Source organism: Lissotriton helveticus, chromosome 4_1 (genome assembly GCF_964261635.1).
Source record: "Lissotriton helveticus chromosome 4_1, aLisHel1.1, whole genome shotgun sequence".
Classification (NCBI taxonomy): Eukaryota; Metazoa; Chordata; class Amphibia; order Caudata; family Salamandridae; genus Lissotriton; species Lissotriton helveticus.
The window spans coordinates 1,088,390,492-1,088,408,340 of NC_136063.1; the positions used below are offsets into that span (position 1 = coordinate 1,088,390,492).

The following is a 17,849-nucleotide window of genomic DNA, read 5'->3' on the forward strand; positions in this document are numbered from 1 at the left end:
TTGACAGTGAAATATCTATCTATTGTTTCCACGACTCTGAAGATACGTTTAATCTTGGGGAAACAAAGTTGTCATGTTTATGCGGTTGTCAATCTAATCCCTCCTTGTTTATTAGAGAAAGTTTCTAGTGACCTCTGAGCTAGCTGGCACTCACAATTAAGTTTAATATATTCGATAGAGACCTAGTTGACTTAAGTCCTACGTCAATTCTATAGTATATATTATTCCAATGCGCAGCGCCTATTGGGAATATAGGAACTACACTACAGCTTGTGAGGCACTGATTGCGTGCAGGATCGCGTTGAGGTCAGCCACGGCCGGAGTAGGTTTCTCAGTGGGCCTGGTTGGTGCTCCCAGCTCAGTGGTTGTATATTGATCCATTTTGGTCTGTGTTGGGGGAGGCTTAGGCCCTCGATCCTTTCCCATGGCGACAGATGGGTGTTAGCCTTCTCAGTTTTAGTCACTCCAGGGTGCTGACTGTTGTGTTTAAGTAGGAGAGATATTCAGTTTGCCCCTGACGTGCATGCAGGGAGGAGGGAAATGTTAAAGTCCAGTGGTTATAAGATCAGTCCTGCCGCTCTACAGGTAGGTAATAGCATGAAGACAACTTGTCGAGTTACTCCTCAGAAGCCCTGGCAGTATTCAAGATATTATCTTGTCTGGCACAGTGCACCTAAAGGAAGGGTGCCGGTCTGCTAGGATGTTGGATTAAGGCCTTGGTGTGTATCCTAGGTGAAAGGGGTACTGTTCTGTCGCCACTGGTGTAATATTAGGGGAGCGACCGGGCTCGTAGTCTGGGCAGCCGGCACAGGCTTGAGGCATCGCGGTTACGGTGCAAAGCTGGGGTCGGGTTAAGGCTTCATTCAGTCTCTCTGCAGATTCCTGACAAGGCGGAGTGCTTGTCCTCCAACTATTGTCCTGCGTTCCCAAGCCCGGGAACTCCGCCAGGCCACCCCTGGAGGCCGCCAGTCACCAAATACAGCAGGGGTGTAGAGGTCAGCAGCAGGTCGTAGCAGGTCTCCAACAACTGAGCCGACTGGGTATACAGCACTCTTTTTGGCCCTTTGAATTGGTCTGGACTGTTCAGATCGTCTTTGCGGGGGGAGAGGCCGCGCCTCTATCATATCAATTCCCCAGCCCCTCTGCTTGCCGGGATATCTGAGAGAAAGCGGGTGGAGGGGTGGCCCAGGCCAGTAGCCCCGCATCGGACCACAGGATCAACTTCTTCGCTGCAGCCCCACAGTCCAGGTCCAGATCACCATCTGCTGGGCCTCTCCAATCCCTCTGGCCTCCATGTGCCGCATGAGCGCCTCAGCACGTTCCGGGCTTAGAGTGCTGCGCAGCGCCAAGACGATCCTTCACCCCGGGTCCCTCCTGGTGGGGGGCTAGGTTGCCAGGTAATATGCGAGAGGGCACAGGGCCCTACCCCTTCGTCAGGAATGAGCTCCCGAGGGTCAGGGCCCCAGAAGTCGCTCCGGTCACATCAACTTTGATCAGGCCCTTCTGCGTGCCCCGCCTCGGATCGCTCTCCACCGATCTTAGATTGGCCCCGAAGCCTTCAGGTGTCTGAATTTACTCCCCCCTTCTCGGTGTCGCCTACTCTCTCGAGTCCTTAGCGCAGTATCTGTGTGTGTGTGCCGAGTGATGCAGGTATAGAGGGCCGCACTGGGGAGCCGCACCAGCTCAGGCAGTCCTCGTCCCCAAGCCAGAGGCGTCTCTCGGCTGCGCCTCCGACGGGACCTCTGGCAGGCTGCCTCAGCACATTTGTGCCCCGCCCGCTGCCAGCGCACTCTCTCGGAACTCGGTACCCCCCTCCAGGCCACATTGTCCACAGCTGCTGCCGGTGGGTTCCGTGCTCCCTTTCTCTGCTGCAGCATTATTTTCGGGTGGTAAGCCCGTACCAGTTCTGGGTCACCACCTCTGCGTCCTAGCAGAATAACAGTGCAGCATTGGGATCAATTTGAACGGGAAGGTCCACAGTAGGGCGTATGCTCTGAACTTCAAGGGTTCGGGCTGCTTCTAATGGGCTGCAGTCCAAGCCACTCACCAGTGTCTTGTGGCTTCGGATGCAGGCCGCACCGCCATCTTATGTAGGCAGTCTGGTCCGCTGCTCAGTAAATGGCGCTCCCAGCCGTTCAGTAGTGTTTTTTCTTACTAGATCACTCCGTTTTACACCAGGAGGATGGCACCAGGCAATGGTAACCGCGTCGATGGTGAAGGATGCTTGGGTGAATAACGGAGGGGTCCGGAGCACTCCTAGAGTGAGACTACCATCTTGACGCTCCAAGCTACGCCCTCGTCGTTTGATTTTAATGCCGCATTTTAAAAGATGTGACATAAATAGTCATAATGATGCACATGCGCATTGGCAACATTTATTAAAATGTTTGGACTAGCCATGCAATAGGTTCAGTTAATTATTTAATGCTGGGGTTCTAGGGGAATAGAGAATATATGTATTAAATTGTGGTGTATCTGGTATTAACCTGGTTTACAAGCAGTGTTCTTCTTTTTTTTTTTTTTTAAACCAGAATTTATCTATATTTAAAATGTATGTTTTAAACACAAGTGTCTAAACATTAATACAGTTTATACTATTGGTTGGTATTTAAAGGAAAGACTTAAGCATGTTTCCTATTGAATTGAAATGCATTTTGACAGTATTTTAGTGACCTTGATAGATGAATGTTGCAATGCTTAGGTTTATGAAAGATTTGTATACGATTATTGATTTAAATTAAAGTGTAACATTTGATAATGGTTTATATTACAAAGCCAGTTGGCATGCTTTATAGATATTGATGTATTGACCCCGCCGACCTATTGAATAGGCCTGCCTTATATATTGATGTGGTGACCCCCCTGACAAAATCTTGCCCTATTTAAAATTACACCCCCTTTTATTGTGAAGTTGCACTTGGTATACAAGGGGATGTGGTGATTATGGGGTTCATGATCCACTGGGGGCCAATGTGGCATGAGGTTCAACACAAAGATATTTCCATCCATCCGATGTACATATTTGTAATTTAGTGATGTGTGTATAATAAATGTACTTTCCTTTTATAAAATACTGGGCAACCATTTATTGAGTGGTGGTGTTGCAGGTCAGTGAATTAGGATTGCTAGCCCACACACCTTCCCCTGAGTAGGCCTTGGGACTGGGATGTAAGCCCTAAAATTACCCTTACCAGTACCCACCCTTTACACTAAAGTTGCCCCTACCAGCCTATACTACCCACCCCTAAACCTCTGCAACACACACATTCACCCTCCCCTCTTATATTATTATTATTAATTCTTTATTGTTTGATTAATTAAAATCTTACAATACTTCCATTACGAAAACATTTTCAGCTTATATAATACAATACAATAGAATTATCCATAAAAATTGAGTTAATTGAACTTAAAAGAATAATAACATTTTAAAAAATTATCTATTTATTTGTTTATGATTTCATAAAAGCTTTTTTCCTCATCTACTTTTCTAATTCGGTGGTTACGATTTTTAAATTTTTTACCAAGGCAACGTTCATAACTATATCATTTGGATCAAGACAGATTTTCACTGCCTGCCTGCATGTTCTTGTGGCCCGAAGATTAAAATGAGGTTTAAGTAATGCACATCTTTCCCTGCGAAGGCCAGGACAAATACATAGGAGATGGACAATATTTTCTTCTCCACCTTTGCAAAGTCTACACAATAGACTGGAGTTAGTTTTTTTCCATGGCAGAGCGTGACTAAGGCCTGGCAGAATTCCAAATCTTGCGTTCATAAAACATTGTTTACTTGTTACAGACCAAGGTATCTCCAGGTATTCTTGCACTTTCTTTTTTTCATATCCATTTATTACCAATTTTTTAAACGATCCATTATTTATCGTATTATTCCATATAGGCATCAGTGAAAACTCTTCTAGTGCGTCGTGAAGATATCTCCCAGCAAGTGATTTTATATTATTATTTACTTCTTGCCAGAGTATTTGTGAAATTTGATTATCATGGTCATTCTTAAACCTATACCACAATTTAATAAACTGACCTTTTCTTGCTAACTCTTGATTAGTCAAACCGAATTCCAGTCTTATTTGTGCTGGCGAAGCATTCTTTGGGAGGTGGAAGAGAGATCTATATACTTTAGAAAGTACTTTATTAATTAGTTCCGCATCCTTACCCATTAATGCCTCACTTCCATATGTAATAGTTGGGAGCAATTTAGCACCTATGATTTTCAATAGTGGGCCATAAGTTAAACTTCCAAGGGATTTTTGTGCTATCTTAAATGCTGCTGTGAGTGAGTTGGCTTTCCTTTGGATGTCCTGTTTCTGTAGGAGATCATTTCCTTTTTGGTCAAACAGTACCCCCAGGTATTTGTACACCTCTATTTGTTCAAGTTGATTGTTTCCCATGTACCATTTGTTTTTTTGTCTCATATTTTTGTTCCTAGATACCACCATGATTTTTGTTTTGGTTTCGTTAATAACCATTCCATTTTCGTTTGCATACATGAGTGTACTGTTGATTAAACGCTGGAGACCTATTTTAGTGTGACTTAATAGGATTGCATCGTCCGCATACATCAAGTTGGATATCAACTTACCCCCCAACTTAGGGGGATGTGCATTTAGGTCATTCAGGTTGACCGATAGGTCTCCTAGAAATAGATTAAAGAGGAGGGGGGCCAGAACACATCCCTGTTTCAGCCCTTCCAATGCAGAAATTTCCTTTGATAATGACTGACCATCCCCCATCCTTACTCTCACCCAGGTTTTGTTGTGCAGCAACTGTATAAGTTTTAGTAGTACGGCCGGAATGCCTTTTTCCAAAAGTTTTTTTTCCATAACAAATTTCTTTGCACACAGTCAAAGGCAGACTTAAAATCTACAAAACATAAATATAAAGGCAATTTTATTCTCAGTGATTTTTCAATTGTTAGCGATAATGCCATGATGTTTGTCGTTGTTCCAAGCCCCTTAATGAATCCAGTTTGATTCATTGGTAAAATATTGTTTTCTGTTACCCATTCATTTAATTTGTTTAAGAGTACTCCAGCAAACAGTTTGGCATCTGTGTCTTGTAAGGTAATAAGTCTATAGTTCTCTGCAAGGGACCAATTACCTTTCTTATATATAGGAGAGATTAAGGATCCTCGCCACGAATCAGGGATTTTTCCCGTCTCTATCACTTCTTTGAATACTTTTACTAAGTACGTTGACCAAAAGTCAGGATTTTCTTTGTATAGGGCAAATGGAATCCCATTAGGTCCTGGCGCCCCATCTTTCTGCTTCTTAATCAATCTTATCAAATGCACTTTAGTCATTACAAGTTCTTCTTGCATCTCATCACTGGCTGTAAAGCTGTTTTGCGTACTCACAGCGATTTTTACTGCACCATTGTTGTTTAGATGTTTTTCTAGGAATGTTACCCATTCCTGTTCGGTTATTGATGACGAGACTACCAATTTACTTGGCCGTACTAATCTGTTTATAATTTTCCAGAATTCTCTCGCATTGGCCTGTTTACTTGCATGCAATAGTTTAAACCATAATTCCTGTTTTGCTTGATATTTCTCATTCCATGTAAGTTTCTTGAGGTGCTGGTTCAAAGTTTTTAAATTAATCAGGGTCTCCTCACTAGTCATTTTGGATTTTAGTTGTCTTCTTATCCTATTCCGTGCTCTTTTTAACTTTGTTATTGTATATGGGAGATTCATGTGGGAGTCTTTTTCCTCTGCTTCCTTATTCAAACTCATATTGCTTGCGTTACTCCGGGAATGGGGTTTCACTAATTTTCTGGTAAATTCCACCCATTGATCAACGGCTGACTCCTTCCTATTTTCAATGAAGCAACTCTTTATAATATTTTCAACTTTTTCATTCATGCTGTCCTTATTGAATTTGGTCCAAATTAATTTTTTATAATTTATCGTTCCAGTAAGTCCTGGCATAGTATGATATTGTTGATTCATATTGTTTGTAATATTGGTGGTTATTATTTGCTGGCAATGATCACTGTCTTTGACTTTAACCAGCCTATAAGAATTTATGTTATGAAATATATTCAGTGAAACCATTGTGTAATCAATCCTGGAGCTTGCATTTTGGGCTATATATGTATATGCAGGCGGACTATCGTCTTTAAATCTACCATCAAGGACTCGCAAACCCAGCGCTTCCATATCCTTAACAAATGTTGTCCCTATGTGATTTCGCCCCTTAATGCATGTAACGCCATGCTGCTCTTGCTGCGGTATTAACCATTGTTGGTCCTGAGATTGTGCTACGTCATCCCTTGTAAATGGTATTATTAGGTTGAGATTAAAATCTCCGGTCATCACGTAGTCTACTAATGGATTATTTAACATTTGTTCCAACAGTACAGTGTTAATGGTAGCACATATATCCATTCGGCTCGCTTTTGTTGGTTGGATGTATACGTTGATCAGAATTATTGACCTATTATTTTGCTCAGTATTTTTGTATTTCATTTTTACGATGAGAATGTTTTTACTATTAGTTGCAATTTTTTCGTGTTCTGCTTGCAAGCTGCAGGAGACAAAAGTTGCTAGCCCCCCACTTGCTCGACCGTATCTGTGATTTTTTCTTGCATTTTCATAGTAACCTGCATATCCATTCAGTGCAAACGGGTGGAGTTCCCAAGTTTCTTGTAGAAATAGGATTTGACATGTTGTGGGTATACATCTTATTTGCGAGTTAGAAAGTTTGGACCCTACTCCATTTATGTTCCATGAGCACATTCTCAACTTAGATGTTTTTGATTCGGAGATTGGATGTTTAATCCTTCATTGTTGATCCTTGTTATGCTGGGCCTGCACAATCCATTTTTCATCAATTCCTGATGTACTATCTTTTATGGAAGGCGGCGCTGCAACTCTTGATGAACTAATGGATCTACCCGAGCATTCCTAAGTACAGTTCCTTTTTGCTTGGTATTTTGCTCTTTTTGGACCAAGTTTGCCTCTTTGATGATGAATGGAATTGGATACACTTTCGGGGCCTGCTTTGTAATAACTATTCCCCAGGTCTTAAATGTTGGAATTTCTTTTAGTATTTGATCTGCTATTGTCATTGAACTAACCGTGACCAGTGTACTTTCTTTGGAACTGTTCTTATCCGCAATAAATTCAATGGAATTAATGTCCTCATTCTTGATATTGTTTAATGCTGGGATTGATTTGAATAATCTGAGAATATTCCCTCTATTCAGTATATCATATCTGCCTCTGGATTCATATACTCCCCTCTTATATACATACTTACCACGCGTGGTAAAGGCATGCATGGTGAATGCTGTGCCCTTTGGATTGCGCTGCTTCACTACCCTGAGAGAGTCCAGTGCTACAGGGGGCAATTGGTTAAGGCAACAATTGCAGATGTATTACTTGCACAAGACTTGCATCATTTGCAGCTAATATACCTATTTCTTACACTACTGATGACCTTATTTTCTCCAGCCCATTAACCTTGCTCTACCCTACGTTTTCACACCTCTGCCCTTCCCATTACTCTAATAGCCACTGTTTTCAGTCATAAACTTTTACTACCTCTTAAATGTTTCTGGTAAGACATTTTTTGCTTTTCAATAAACAAAATCCAGTTCTCTGGCACAAGTCTTAGTGTTCTCAGGTGCCATGTTAACCTAAGTCTTACCTTCTAGCTTTGTCAAAGTCTCTTTATTTAAGGGCAGATTGTGTTTTTCATTTGCTTTGATTACTAGTGATGTAGGTAAGATATTAGGGCAAGGTAGAAAAGTAAGTCTACTATAATGTTTGGTTACCATTAATGCTGCCACACATTGCTTTCTCTTTATCATTAACTGACATTTTCTGAAAGATTAACTCTTATAAATGCCAGGTTTGTAACCTCCTTGTTATAGAAGGTGGCACATCTAATTTGCGACTTAACTTAGAAATAAATAATGGTTAACAATTCAATAAAGTATGATGGGCACTTCACGTTTGTTTAATCGTCTATTTTTCTTTCGTTAATCATATGATCTTTAATTCAAAAGGTGCAGATTCAGTCAGATGTTGCATCCTATTTTTGAGGAAGCCTCAAATGTAATTAAAGAAGAATTTCCAAACAACAACCAAGTATTGTTTGCCAGGGTCGACTGCGATCAACACTGTAAGTGAAACTCCATTTCTAAATTTCAAATCCAAAGGTTTCACGCATTTATACTTGTCCTTAAGTTAAACTGTTTGATTTTGCTGTAGTTGTAAAAGGAACATTGTAGTGAAACATACCTTCTGCTGCGGTAGGTTTCACTGATCATTAAATCACAAATATGTGTTTTAAAATGTTGCAGAATTTGGGTGGCAGTGTTATAATGTGTTTCGAGGGTGCAGAGAGCGCCTTGCTATGTCGTCATAGTCCATCCATAAAGCAAGAAAGCACGTTAGAGGCGAAATGTTTATTACCGCTCATTTTTATTCATGCATAAACATTGTATGTAAAAAACAAGATATCGTTAACCAATTATTATTAGGTTAAATTTGCCATGTCGTTTGAATAGTAAGCATTTTAACTATTTTGGCAACAATCGTAGCCATCACCTCTTTCCCACTCTTTGAAATCGTGGCACCGTTATTGTGGGCAATATTATTCTTGTTTAGTGTTGCTATTCTGTGTTAAGTCTGTCCTCTTTTTGGCTCGTCCACATATAAAATATTTTTCTGTTGATCTGTTTGAAATCTATACGTCATCATCATCAATAAATCTATATTCGGCTTAAGCAGCCATAAAAGAGTACAAATAAGAAAAACATTCAGTGCATTAAAAACACCACATAAGAGTCTTATCAATAAATAGGAAAAGGTGCATTTCTAGTGGGCTTTACAGCATCTGAATAGACCTCCAGAATTTCCAGATTAGTTAAAATCCATAAACTTCAAATGAGCACGAAACATAAAATTCAGCATCTGGTGACGAATCATAACACCCATCAGATTTACAAAGACGTTATCACAGTATATAAACAATCTAAACTATATGTTAACAACAAATCCTAAAATACCAGGGTCTATGACTCTGTACATGCGACAGTTTCACTAGGACAGCTCAATGTGTTCTAGTTCATATATTTTTCTAATGGCCAAAAATACTTTTATGTAATTGAATATTGCACTACAAATATCAGGGGGTAGCCAATGATTACACATATTTAAAACCTTCAGCATATGTTCAAGGGCGGATTTGCTTTATTAATGGAATTATACATTTACTCTATGCCAATTTATCCAAAGTGCAAAATAGAATAAAGTGCAGAGTGCTTTGGCATGTAAGGTTATCACATGGACAAAGAGAGAGATTGTTTGCCCAACCACACTGGTGTGGAAACGCCAGCAAAAAATGCACAATACCGAACCGAAATCTAGTTAGGTAAAAACTAATCTGCGAGTTAGTAGTGAATGTTAAATAATATTGCAATGGGGCAGGGGACAAGTGCATAGGACCGATTTCATCTTGATGAAGATAATGCGCGTTTCTCCTTGAATGTAATCCCACTGATAATAACTTTGGCGCTCGATGGAATACAGGTAGGCCTATCATAAAAGTGCCCCAATCCAATTTAATAACATTTTTCTTTCAGGAAACAAAGCCATGGTATTTTTAAAGAGTTGGCCAAGTTTTGAGTCTCTTATTATTTCTCATGAGAACATTTGTTCTTCAGAAAGCCAAATTTTCGACTATAAGAATGGAGGGGCACTAGATATACAGTCTTCTAACTGTTCTAGACCCAATTCATCATTACATAGGCGGTTAGGGCCACTACTAGGCGTCCTAGTTAGCCTTTTTGTGAATTTATTTTCCACTATTTGTAACTGCCTTGTATTGTGTACTGGTGTGTATTGTCACGCTCCCACACCCCTGCGCCATATGTTGCAATCAACAGGCATTTGGCTTTGTAAAGCGTAAGTCTTTCCCTCGCAGGCTTATGGCCTAATTTGCAGGCAAAACGAAAAGACATCCACCGCCCTAGTTGTATGGTGAGCTCTTGCTGTCACAAGTGGGTCCCAGCTTAGTTTATTGTTAAATAAGTTACCCAAGTACATACAATTCTCAACCTTTTCTATTCTCTTGTCCTGTGCTACAAAGATATTGGTCTTTGTACTCCTAGGGCCGCAGACCATGATATATGGTTTAATAAAATTAACTTTAAGATGAAGTGACGTCATAAAATCAATTAAAGTATCCAGGGAATTCTGAAGGCCATTAGCTGTCGTAGCCATTAGCACTGTGTCATCAGCGTAAGATTACAAGGGGACAGATTTGCTGCCAATCTTGGAAAAATCCAGATTTCTATTTAATAGGGAAGCCTCCAGACCATTTGTGTAAATTAAAAACCAAAAGGGGGCTAGGATGCACTCTTGCTGGACACCCTCTGTTGAAGCTATCTGCACCATTTATTTCTCATTGGGTACCATATGTTATGGAGAGTGAGGTGTTGAAATGTAGCCTACGGATGAGACACCAGAGCTTGTTCCACCCCCAAACTTTCCAACATGTCCCTTAGTTTCTCTCTGTTAACAGTATCAAAGGCACTAGACAAATTTATGAAGGCCATGTGGATCGAGCCCTTCCTGGTCTTCAGGTATTTGTTAATAATTAAGGACAGGTTTAGGCATTGGTCAGTCGTGCCGAGCCCCTTCCTGAAACCATATTGCGTGTTGGTTTGTGCCTTACTTGAGTCCCGTCACCGAACTGCTGCCTCGGTGGGGTGGTGTCCTGGAGAGAGCCCTTTCTCCGTGATTGTTGCCGCCGCCGCAACCGGTCTCCCCCTGCTGGCGCTGCTCCTTCCATCCGAGCGACCGCGGTGGGGGGGGACCGAGAGGGCAGGACTACAATTCCCTGCTGCCCTTGCGCCCGGAAGCTGACACCGGGGAGTTTGCGCCAGGAGGTGCTTGAAATTGAGACTCACCCTCGGTAGAGCGGGGTTTGTGCCTTACTTGAGTCCCGTCACCGAACTGCTGCCTCTTTGGGGTGGTGTCCTGGAGAGAGCCCTTTCCCCGTGATTGTTGCCGCCGCCGCAACCGGTCTCCCCCTGCTGGCGCTGCTCCTTCCATCAGAGCGCCCGCAGTGGGGGGGGGACCGAGAGGGCAGGACTACAATTCCCTGCTGCCCTTGCGCCCGGAAGCTGACACCGGGGAGTTTGTGCCAGGAGGTGCTTTAAATTGAGACTCACCCTCCGCGTCGCGGGAGTGCCCGGGGCTAAGCCCGGGCAAAGGGCGGGCCCTCTGAGGCCCTCCGAGGTCGAGGAGGTCTGGTCGGGCGCACCCCCTTAACGACTGTATTGTCTCACCTTTCAAGGTACGTTAACGCTACATGTCACACGCAAGTCGGACTATTTCTCGGACATTGTCACATCCAGTTTAAGCCACGAGGGAACAAAGAAGGTTAAGTGGCAACTTTCTAACCTAAGTGACTACGCAATAACACTGTGCTCAAGTATAAACAGAGCCTGACGTTGTGCACACTGTGCATAGTTTGACACTGTCGTTGTAGCGTCGATTTAATCCCCTGCAGCAAATTCGATTGTGGTTTTTTTTTTCTCTCCAATAGGGAACAGGTCTTGAAACTGCTTTTATATTGCGGGGATAGTGGGAGGCTCTCGGCCCTGTACGACTACGTCCATCGCTCATTGGGTTCCTGTAACATTCGTCTCAACATACACAATTTCATTTTTTCCAATATGTCTACTAGGGGTAGTTGAAGTAAGACAGCTGCTGGAGGGATACCCGTGATAGGACCAATAGACAATTTTATAACAAGGACTAATGATGCGATTGAACACAACATTTTGCTCCTTGAGCGCAGGGTCTCGCAAGATCTAGCAATTGCAAAACGATCCTCCCTTGGGAGTATCACATCTGCAAGAACCCCAGTTAGCGTTAAAAATCTTCACCCAGGGTGTATACGCGAAACCCGAGTTGACCTCCATAGTATACCTAACGAGGTTAACCTATCAGCATCAAATCCCTTAATTGATTCTGATTTAGAATCAAGCAGGGAACTGGAAAGGACCCCAGAAAAGGTAGTGGAAGATAGTGAGAGACAGCTAAGTGGCAGGCTAGAGGGTGCAATTCGAAAGCAAAACAAACATATGGCACACTCTATCACGCCTGCTGTTAGAAAACGCATCGCGACAAAGCGACAACCTAGGAAAGGCACAAATATGCACTTAAATGCAAATGGTACAAGTCCACCCATAGAGATAGTAAGTGGAGAGACTCAGGGGATACTGCACGCGCCTGTGGACAAGCCTGATGCAAATATTGCAAACGACCAACTGCTTGAAAGAATGGGCGACCTCCTTAGCATTCTTCTGTCCCCGATAGAATCCAGGCTTGTCCGTATTGAAAAGCAGTTAGTGGAACTAAGTGCCTACAATAAAAAAGTTTCCAGTGATGGACTACAAATTAACTCGGGTTCTAAGACAAGTACCAGTAAACTAACGTCCTCTAAAACTAAGATTCCCTCAGCTTCAAATACTATTACAAAACCAAAACCCACTATACCTCCATGTAAAGAAACTGTTATAAACAAATCAGTAGTAACTAGCAGCACTACTCATAATAAAGACACGAATAGTCACACCTCAAACACACAGATAGGGAAGGTGCAAACAACTTCCCAAAGCAAAGGCATTAAACCAAACTGACGATCCCGCTCCAAATTTCCAAAGGGCCCAGCCGATCCATAATGTTGCTTACAACTCAAGGCAGATACCTCCACGCATAAGTCTGCCGCCTGAATGCGGGGCCTATGTGTTGGTCTTGGTTAATGTTCCCAAACTTAGGAACGACCAAGATGAAACCCCCTCCTCACTCAAGAAGAAGACCCTACACTGGTTAATTGCTAACTGCAATTTCCCAATGGAAGGGTCTGGAGAGATCATTCACACCCAGAGAGTTGGATGGATAGGCCCACTGAAGAAAAAGTTTGAGGGGGATTGTATAACTGTTAGAAATCCCCAATGGGCTGAAAAAACTCTGGCCCGAGCTCCTTCCCCCTCTACCTGGGAATTTAATACTACCCTTCTCCCACTGGGTTATTTTTATAGACACCTGATCAGTTTGAATTCCATCACGGCAAACAACCCGATTATCGCTTTTCATGACCTACACCCACCTACTAAAACCAATTCTCCCTTTCTTTACCAGAACCCACAATTCACTTACCTGACCGGTCCAGCACAGTGGCATCAGGGCCAAATCCACCCACATTCGACATACCACCCTTACTTGTCCACAACGCCTCAGTATGAGCATAGAGACGTCCGTTGGCGTCAAGTTGCCGCAGCACCAGGTAATTCTCACAGTATCCCCACTCACAATAGATTCAGCGCACTGTCTGGGCTGGACTATAATGATTGACTGAATCACGATCCGTCCACAGGGGAAAACGTGTATATATTAAATATAGGAGAATCCCCAAAAGGAAAAAACCCAGTAACGGAGAATAAAAACATAATACTCACTCCTGGAGCACATACTTTTACCTTTTCTTCCCAACACTTGTCGGGCGAACTGGACAAATTACCAACTGTCCCTACTAAACCTAGGCCAACGAATAACTTAAAGGCTCAATCGTTCCTGCCCAGTCCTAATTCATCTACCTCCCAATTACATTTCACATATTGGAACATAGCTGGTTTATCTGCAAAACAGAAAAATAATAACTTGCTAAATCAGATAAATCTGAGCAATATAATCTGCCTCCAGGAGACCTGGGCTACTGATCCTATACACATAACTGGGTATAAGACTTATTTCTCTACAGCCAAGAAATCAACTTCTGGCAGAAGTAAGGGAGGCTTAATCACATATATCGCAAACATTCTACATTGCGAGGATATCTCTCCCCTGAAGCTAGAAGAGAACTACCAGCTAATAGTTCTACAAAGAACTAGACAAGAGATCTATGTAATAGTAAATTTTTATAACAATCTGAATGTAAGTGACCTAATCAACCTTTTGTCGGAGATCTCTTTATTATTGCAAGATCTTCGAGCGAAGTATATAAAGAACTCATGTACATTAATATGGGATGGTGATTTCAACCTACATCTATGTAGAAATAACAATACTGATAATTGTGGGATTAACGAGGACGACGGTAATAGCATAACACATTTTTCCCATTCAATTGAAGGTGATAAAATGAATGAGACTATGATGGAATTGGAATTGGGTTTTGCTAATGAGATAAAGATCCTCCCAGTAACTTTTGTTCCAACATTTAACGGCAGAGGACAAGAAAGCCTGATAGGCTATGTCCTGATATCATTATGCAAGGGGCCAAACATCGAAGTCTTTGAAGTAATAAAAAATCCACTAAGTGATCATTTCCCAAACACCATTGCTTTTTATGAACCAAAATTTCATAAAGATCTCGAAATAATGAACATACTAGACCAGCAAGAGCTGGAACTAGGTTCTTTAAATGGCTACACACTAAAATGGGGAAAAATCGACCAGGGAGTAACTACCGCAAAAATAGTCAGGCAAAGTCAGTCAGATATGATAAACTGTCTTGACCCCAGGACAAAATCCAAACAGGTCCTGGCTAGTTTCAATACCATCTCTCAAAACATAAAGAAAGAACTTACCAGAACACAGAAGCAAAAAAGTCAGGAAAAAAAGGGCTGGTTTAGCCCGGCATGCACTAAAGCGTACTCGCGGCTAAAGGAGGCCCTAACAAGGGGAGAGAGAGACAGAGGGGAGGTTGTTAGACTAAGAAAGGAATACGCGCTAGCCCTAAAAACAAGAAAGGAGGAGCTAAAAGCTGACCTATGGGACCAACTAAGTAAAAGCACTGAATTAAAAGACAGTGCAGCCTTCTGGCAAGTAGTCAGATCTCCTTTTTTAATAGATAGAGCAGATTTACCATCCATAGACGTTGCGATCAGTGACAGATTGAGTGAACTATTTTTCCAAAGTTTTTAGCAATGATAACGTACGGGGCATGGAATATCTAGACCCCCTGACCCAGGTCAACTACCCAATAGCATTGCAATTTATGCATGACGAGGTAGTGAAAGCAATAAAATCCTCAAAATTAGGTAAAGCACCAGGACCAGACGGGGTTCCAGCGGACATTTTTTAAATATGACGTAGATCTCTGGTCCCCGTTACTGACAAACGTCCTAAATGCTACTATAGACGAGGGTTTAATAGAATCTTGGTCAACCTCAATATTGGTCCCTATATTTTAAAAAAGGGGACCGAAACAGCCCATCCTGCTACCGACCTATCTCGCTCCTGGATTCGCTCGGGAAGATGGCAGGTCGGAATCTTCTCGATCGACTCCAGGAGTGGACAATTAGCCAGAATATTATTTCTGTGATACAATATGGGTTTCGAGAGGGGCTAGGCACAGTAGACCAAGTATTGAACCTGTCTCTGCTGGCAGGAAAATACGTGGAGGCCAAGGGGAGTGCGCTGCATATGGTGTTTGTTGATTTATCCGCAGCCTTCGACTGTGTCGTGCACTTGAAGCTGTGGAAAATCATTTTAAAAATGGGTGTGGGCCCCCCAGTTGTGGATTTCCTGCGCGAACTATACACAGGAACAACTGGAAGAGTAAGATTTGGGACTAAGGGGCAACCAACGGAAAGTTTTAGGGTGGAGAAGGGGGTCAGACAGGGGTGTGTGCTGGCCCCCTTCTTATTTACTCTATACACAAACGGGCTCGAGGCTGCTATGCTCGAGGGAAGCAAAGATCTGCCTACAATCGGTCGTCGGCAGATACCAGCTTTGTTATATGCAGACGACGCGGTTATTCTAGCAAGAACCCCAGTCGAGTTGCAGCGAGCACTAGACAGATACTGCGCCTTTATGTCAAGTTTGAAACTTAGTCTGAATGTAAAAAAAACATACACAATGCACGTGGGGAAAAAAATTGCAAAGATCAAAAGATCACTGTGAATGGGGAGGCACTAGACAGGACTGCAACATACCCATATCTGGGAATTGTAATTGACGAAAAATTTAAGTGGAGAGTAGCAATCAACGCAAGAAAGTTGGCATTTTTAAGGGCAACTTCAGCACTAAAATCGTTCGCCCAAAAATTGGGCAAGAGACCTCCATTAGAATTACTGAAAATATACAATGCAAAATGTGTCAGCACTGCCACGTATGGGGCAGGGCTATGGGGTCTCGCAAATATAGACGATTTGCAAAAAATTGAAAATTCCTTCATAAGATATCTACTTGCAGTTCCGAAGAGCTCCTCCACATATGGGTGCCATCTAGAGTTGGGGATAGACTACATATCGGATATCATAAAAACTCAACCTGTAATGTTGTGGCAACGTATTTGGGTAACTGAACAATGCCACTTAACAAGATCAATTGTACAGGATATTAAGACACTCGACCACTGTGGGAAGATAAAATGGCTGGCATATGTTAAGGCTTTATTAACAGATCTAGGCTATGAATTTTTTTTTGCTGAACCATTAACAATAGCAGAAATTTCGAAGGCAGATTTGAAGAAAGCATGCCTGGCACACCTGGGGCAGGTGCGCATTCTAAAAGAGATAGGGAAACCTTCAGTGCAACAGGGTCTATTAGTTCAGACTGCTTTTTCTATTGAACCTTACTTGTTATATAGATTAAACCAGTTTGAAAAATCGTTGCTGACACGTTTCAGATTCAATGTGTTTCATCGAATTGTATCTTTTCCCTCTCAAAACGATTGGACATCAAAATCATTCCCATGCCCTTGTGATTCTGTCTCGGCACAATCCACCATTCATGTAACCCTTTTCTGTAAGTTTTATACTATACCACGAAGGCGATGGATACTGCCCATATTGAGAAACTGGGGGATGCGCCAATGCCGTCCAGCCTATTTGGAGCTTCAGTACTTTGAAGATGAAATTGTAGCTAAAGCGATGGCGCGTTTCTTTAAATTTTGTATCCGTCATCTCTCGAACCTTTGATACGATCAACCATCTCGTTTAAACATCAGAGGGCTGATGAAACCATTGTTAAAACCGTACGTCATGCCATGGCTATACTTTTTATGAACTGTGATTTATATGTAAACTGTGTTTTAATTGTATAGTAAAAATTAACATCTAATTTTAATTGATTTTTAACTAAGAAAGTGTATAAACAATGTATTTTATGAACTTTTATGGTATTTCTATAATTATGAAAAACCAAATAAAGTTGGTTTTGATTGATTGATTGATATTGCGTGTTGGATATCACTCCTCTGGTGGTTGCCCAGGTCTCCAGCCGGGCAAGGAGAACTCTACCCAATACCTTGACAGTGGCATCAATAAACGATATTGGCCTATAACAGGTCGGGTCACTTCTATTACCCTTCTTAAAAATCGGGACCACTAATTCCTCTTTCCAGGTCACGCAATTGGGCCAATAATTAGTGGCTTAAATACGTTCGTCTGCACGGGTGCCCACAGGTTTGGATTATTTTTAATAAGGTCAAGGGGGACCTCATCAGGACCTGGTGCTTTCAGCTGTAACCCAGGGCTAGCGCCTCCTTAGCCTCCGTCACTGTAATAGATAGACTGAGTTTGGTAGTTGCAACTAGGTCAACAGGCAAGTCCCTTGTGTGTTCCTCGACCCTTTTGTTTTGGGGATTAAAAACAGCATTAAAATGAGCAACCCAATCATTTCCCAGCATCAATGAATTCATCTGCCTGGTTTCTTCAACAAATAATGGGCAATTTATAATTTCCCATATTTTTTTGTATCTTACGGCTCCTGCTCTTTCCAGTTCTTCCCACACTAAACTTCCTAGTTCTGATTTCCTCCCCTCAATTATTGTTTTATATTGAGGCCTTGCCACTTT

The 17,849-nt window shown here is 42.1% G+C and overlaps 1 protein-coding gene across 1 annotated transcript in view; it reads left to right on the forward strand.

Annotated features, from left to right (window-relative positions):
* Positions 1-17,849, forward strand: part of ERP44 (endoplasmic reticulum protein 44) — a 552,790-nt gene that overhangs the window by 67,409 nt on the left and 467,532 nt on the right. Inside the window, exon 4 of the mRNA XM_078687681.1 lies at positions 8,035-8,150. Coding sequence (XP_078543807.1) covers positions 8,035-8,150 — 116 coding nt within the window. The remainder of the gene's footprint in view (positions 1-8,034; positions 8,151-17,849) is intronic.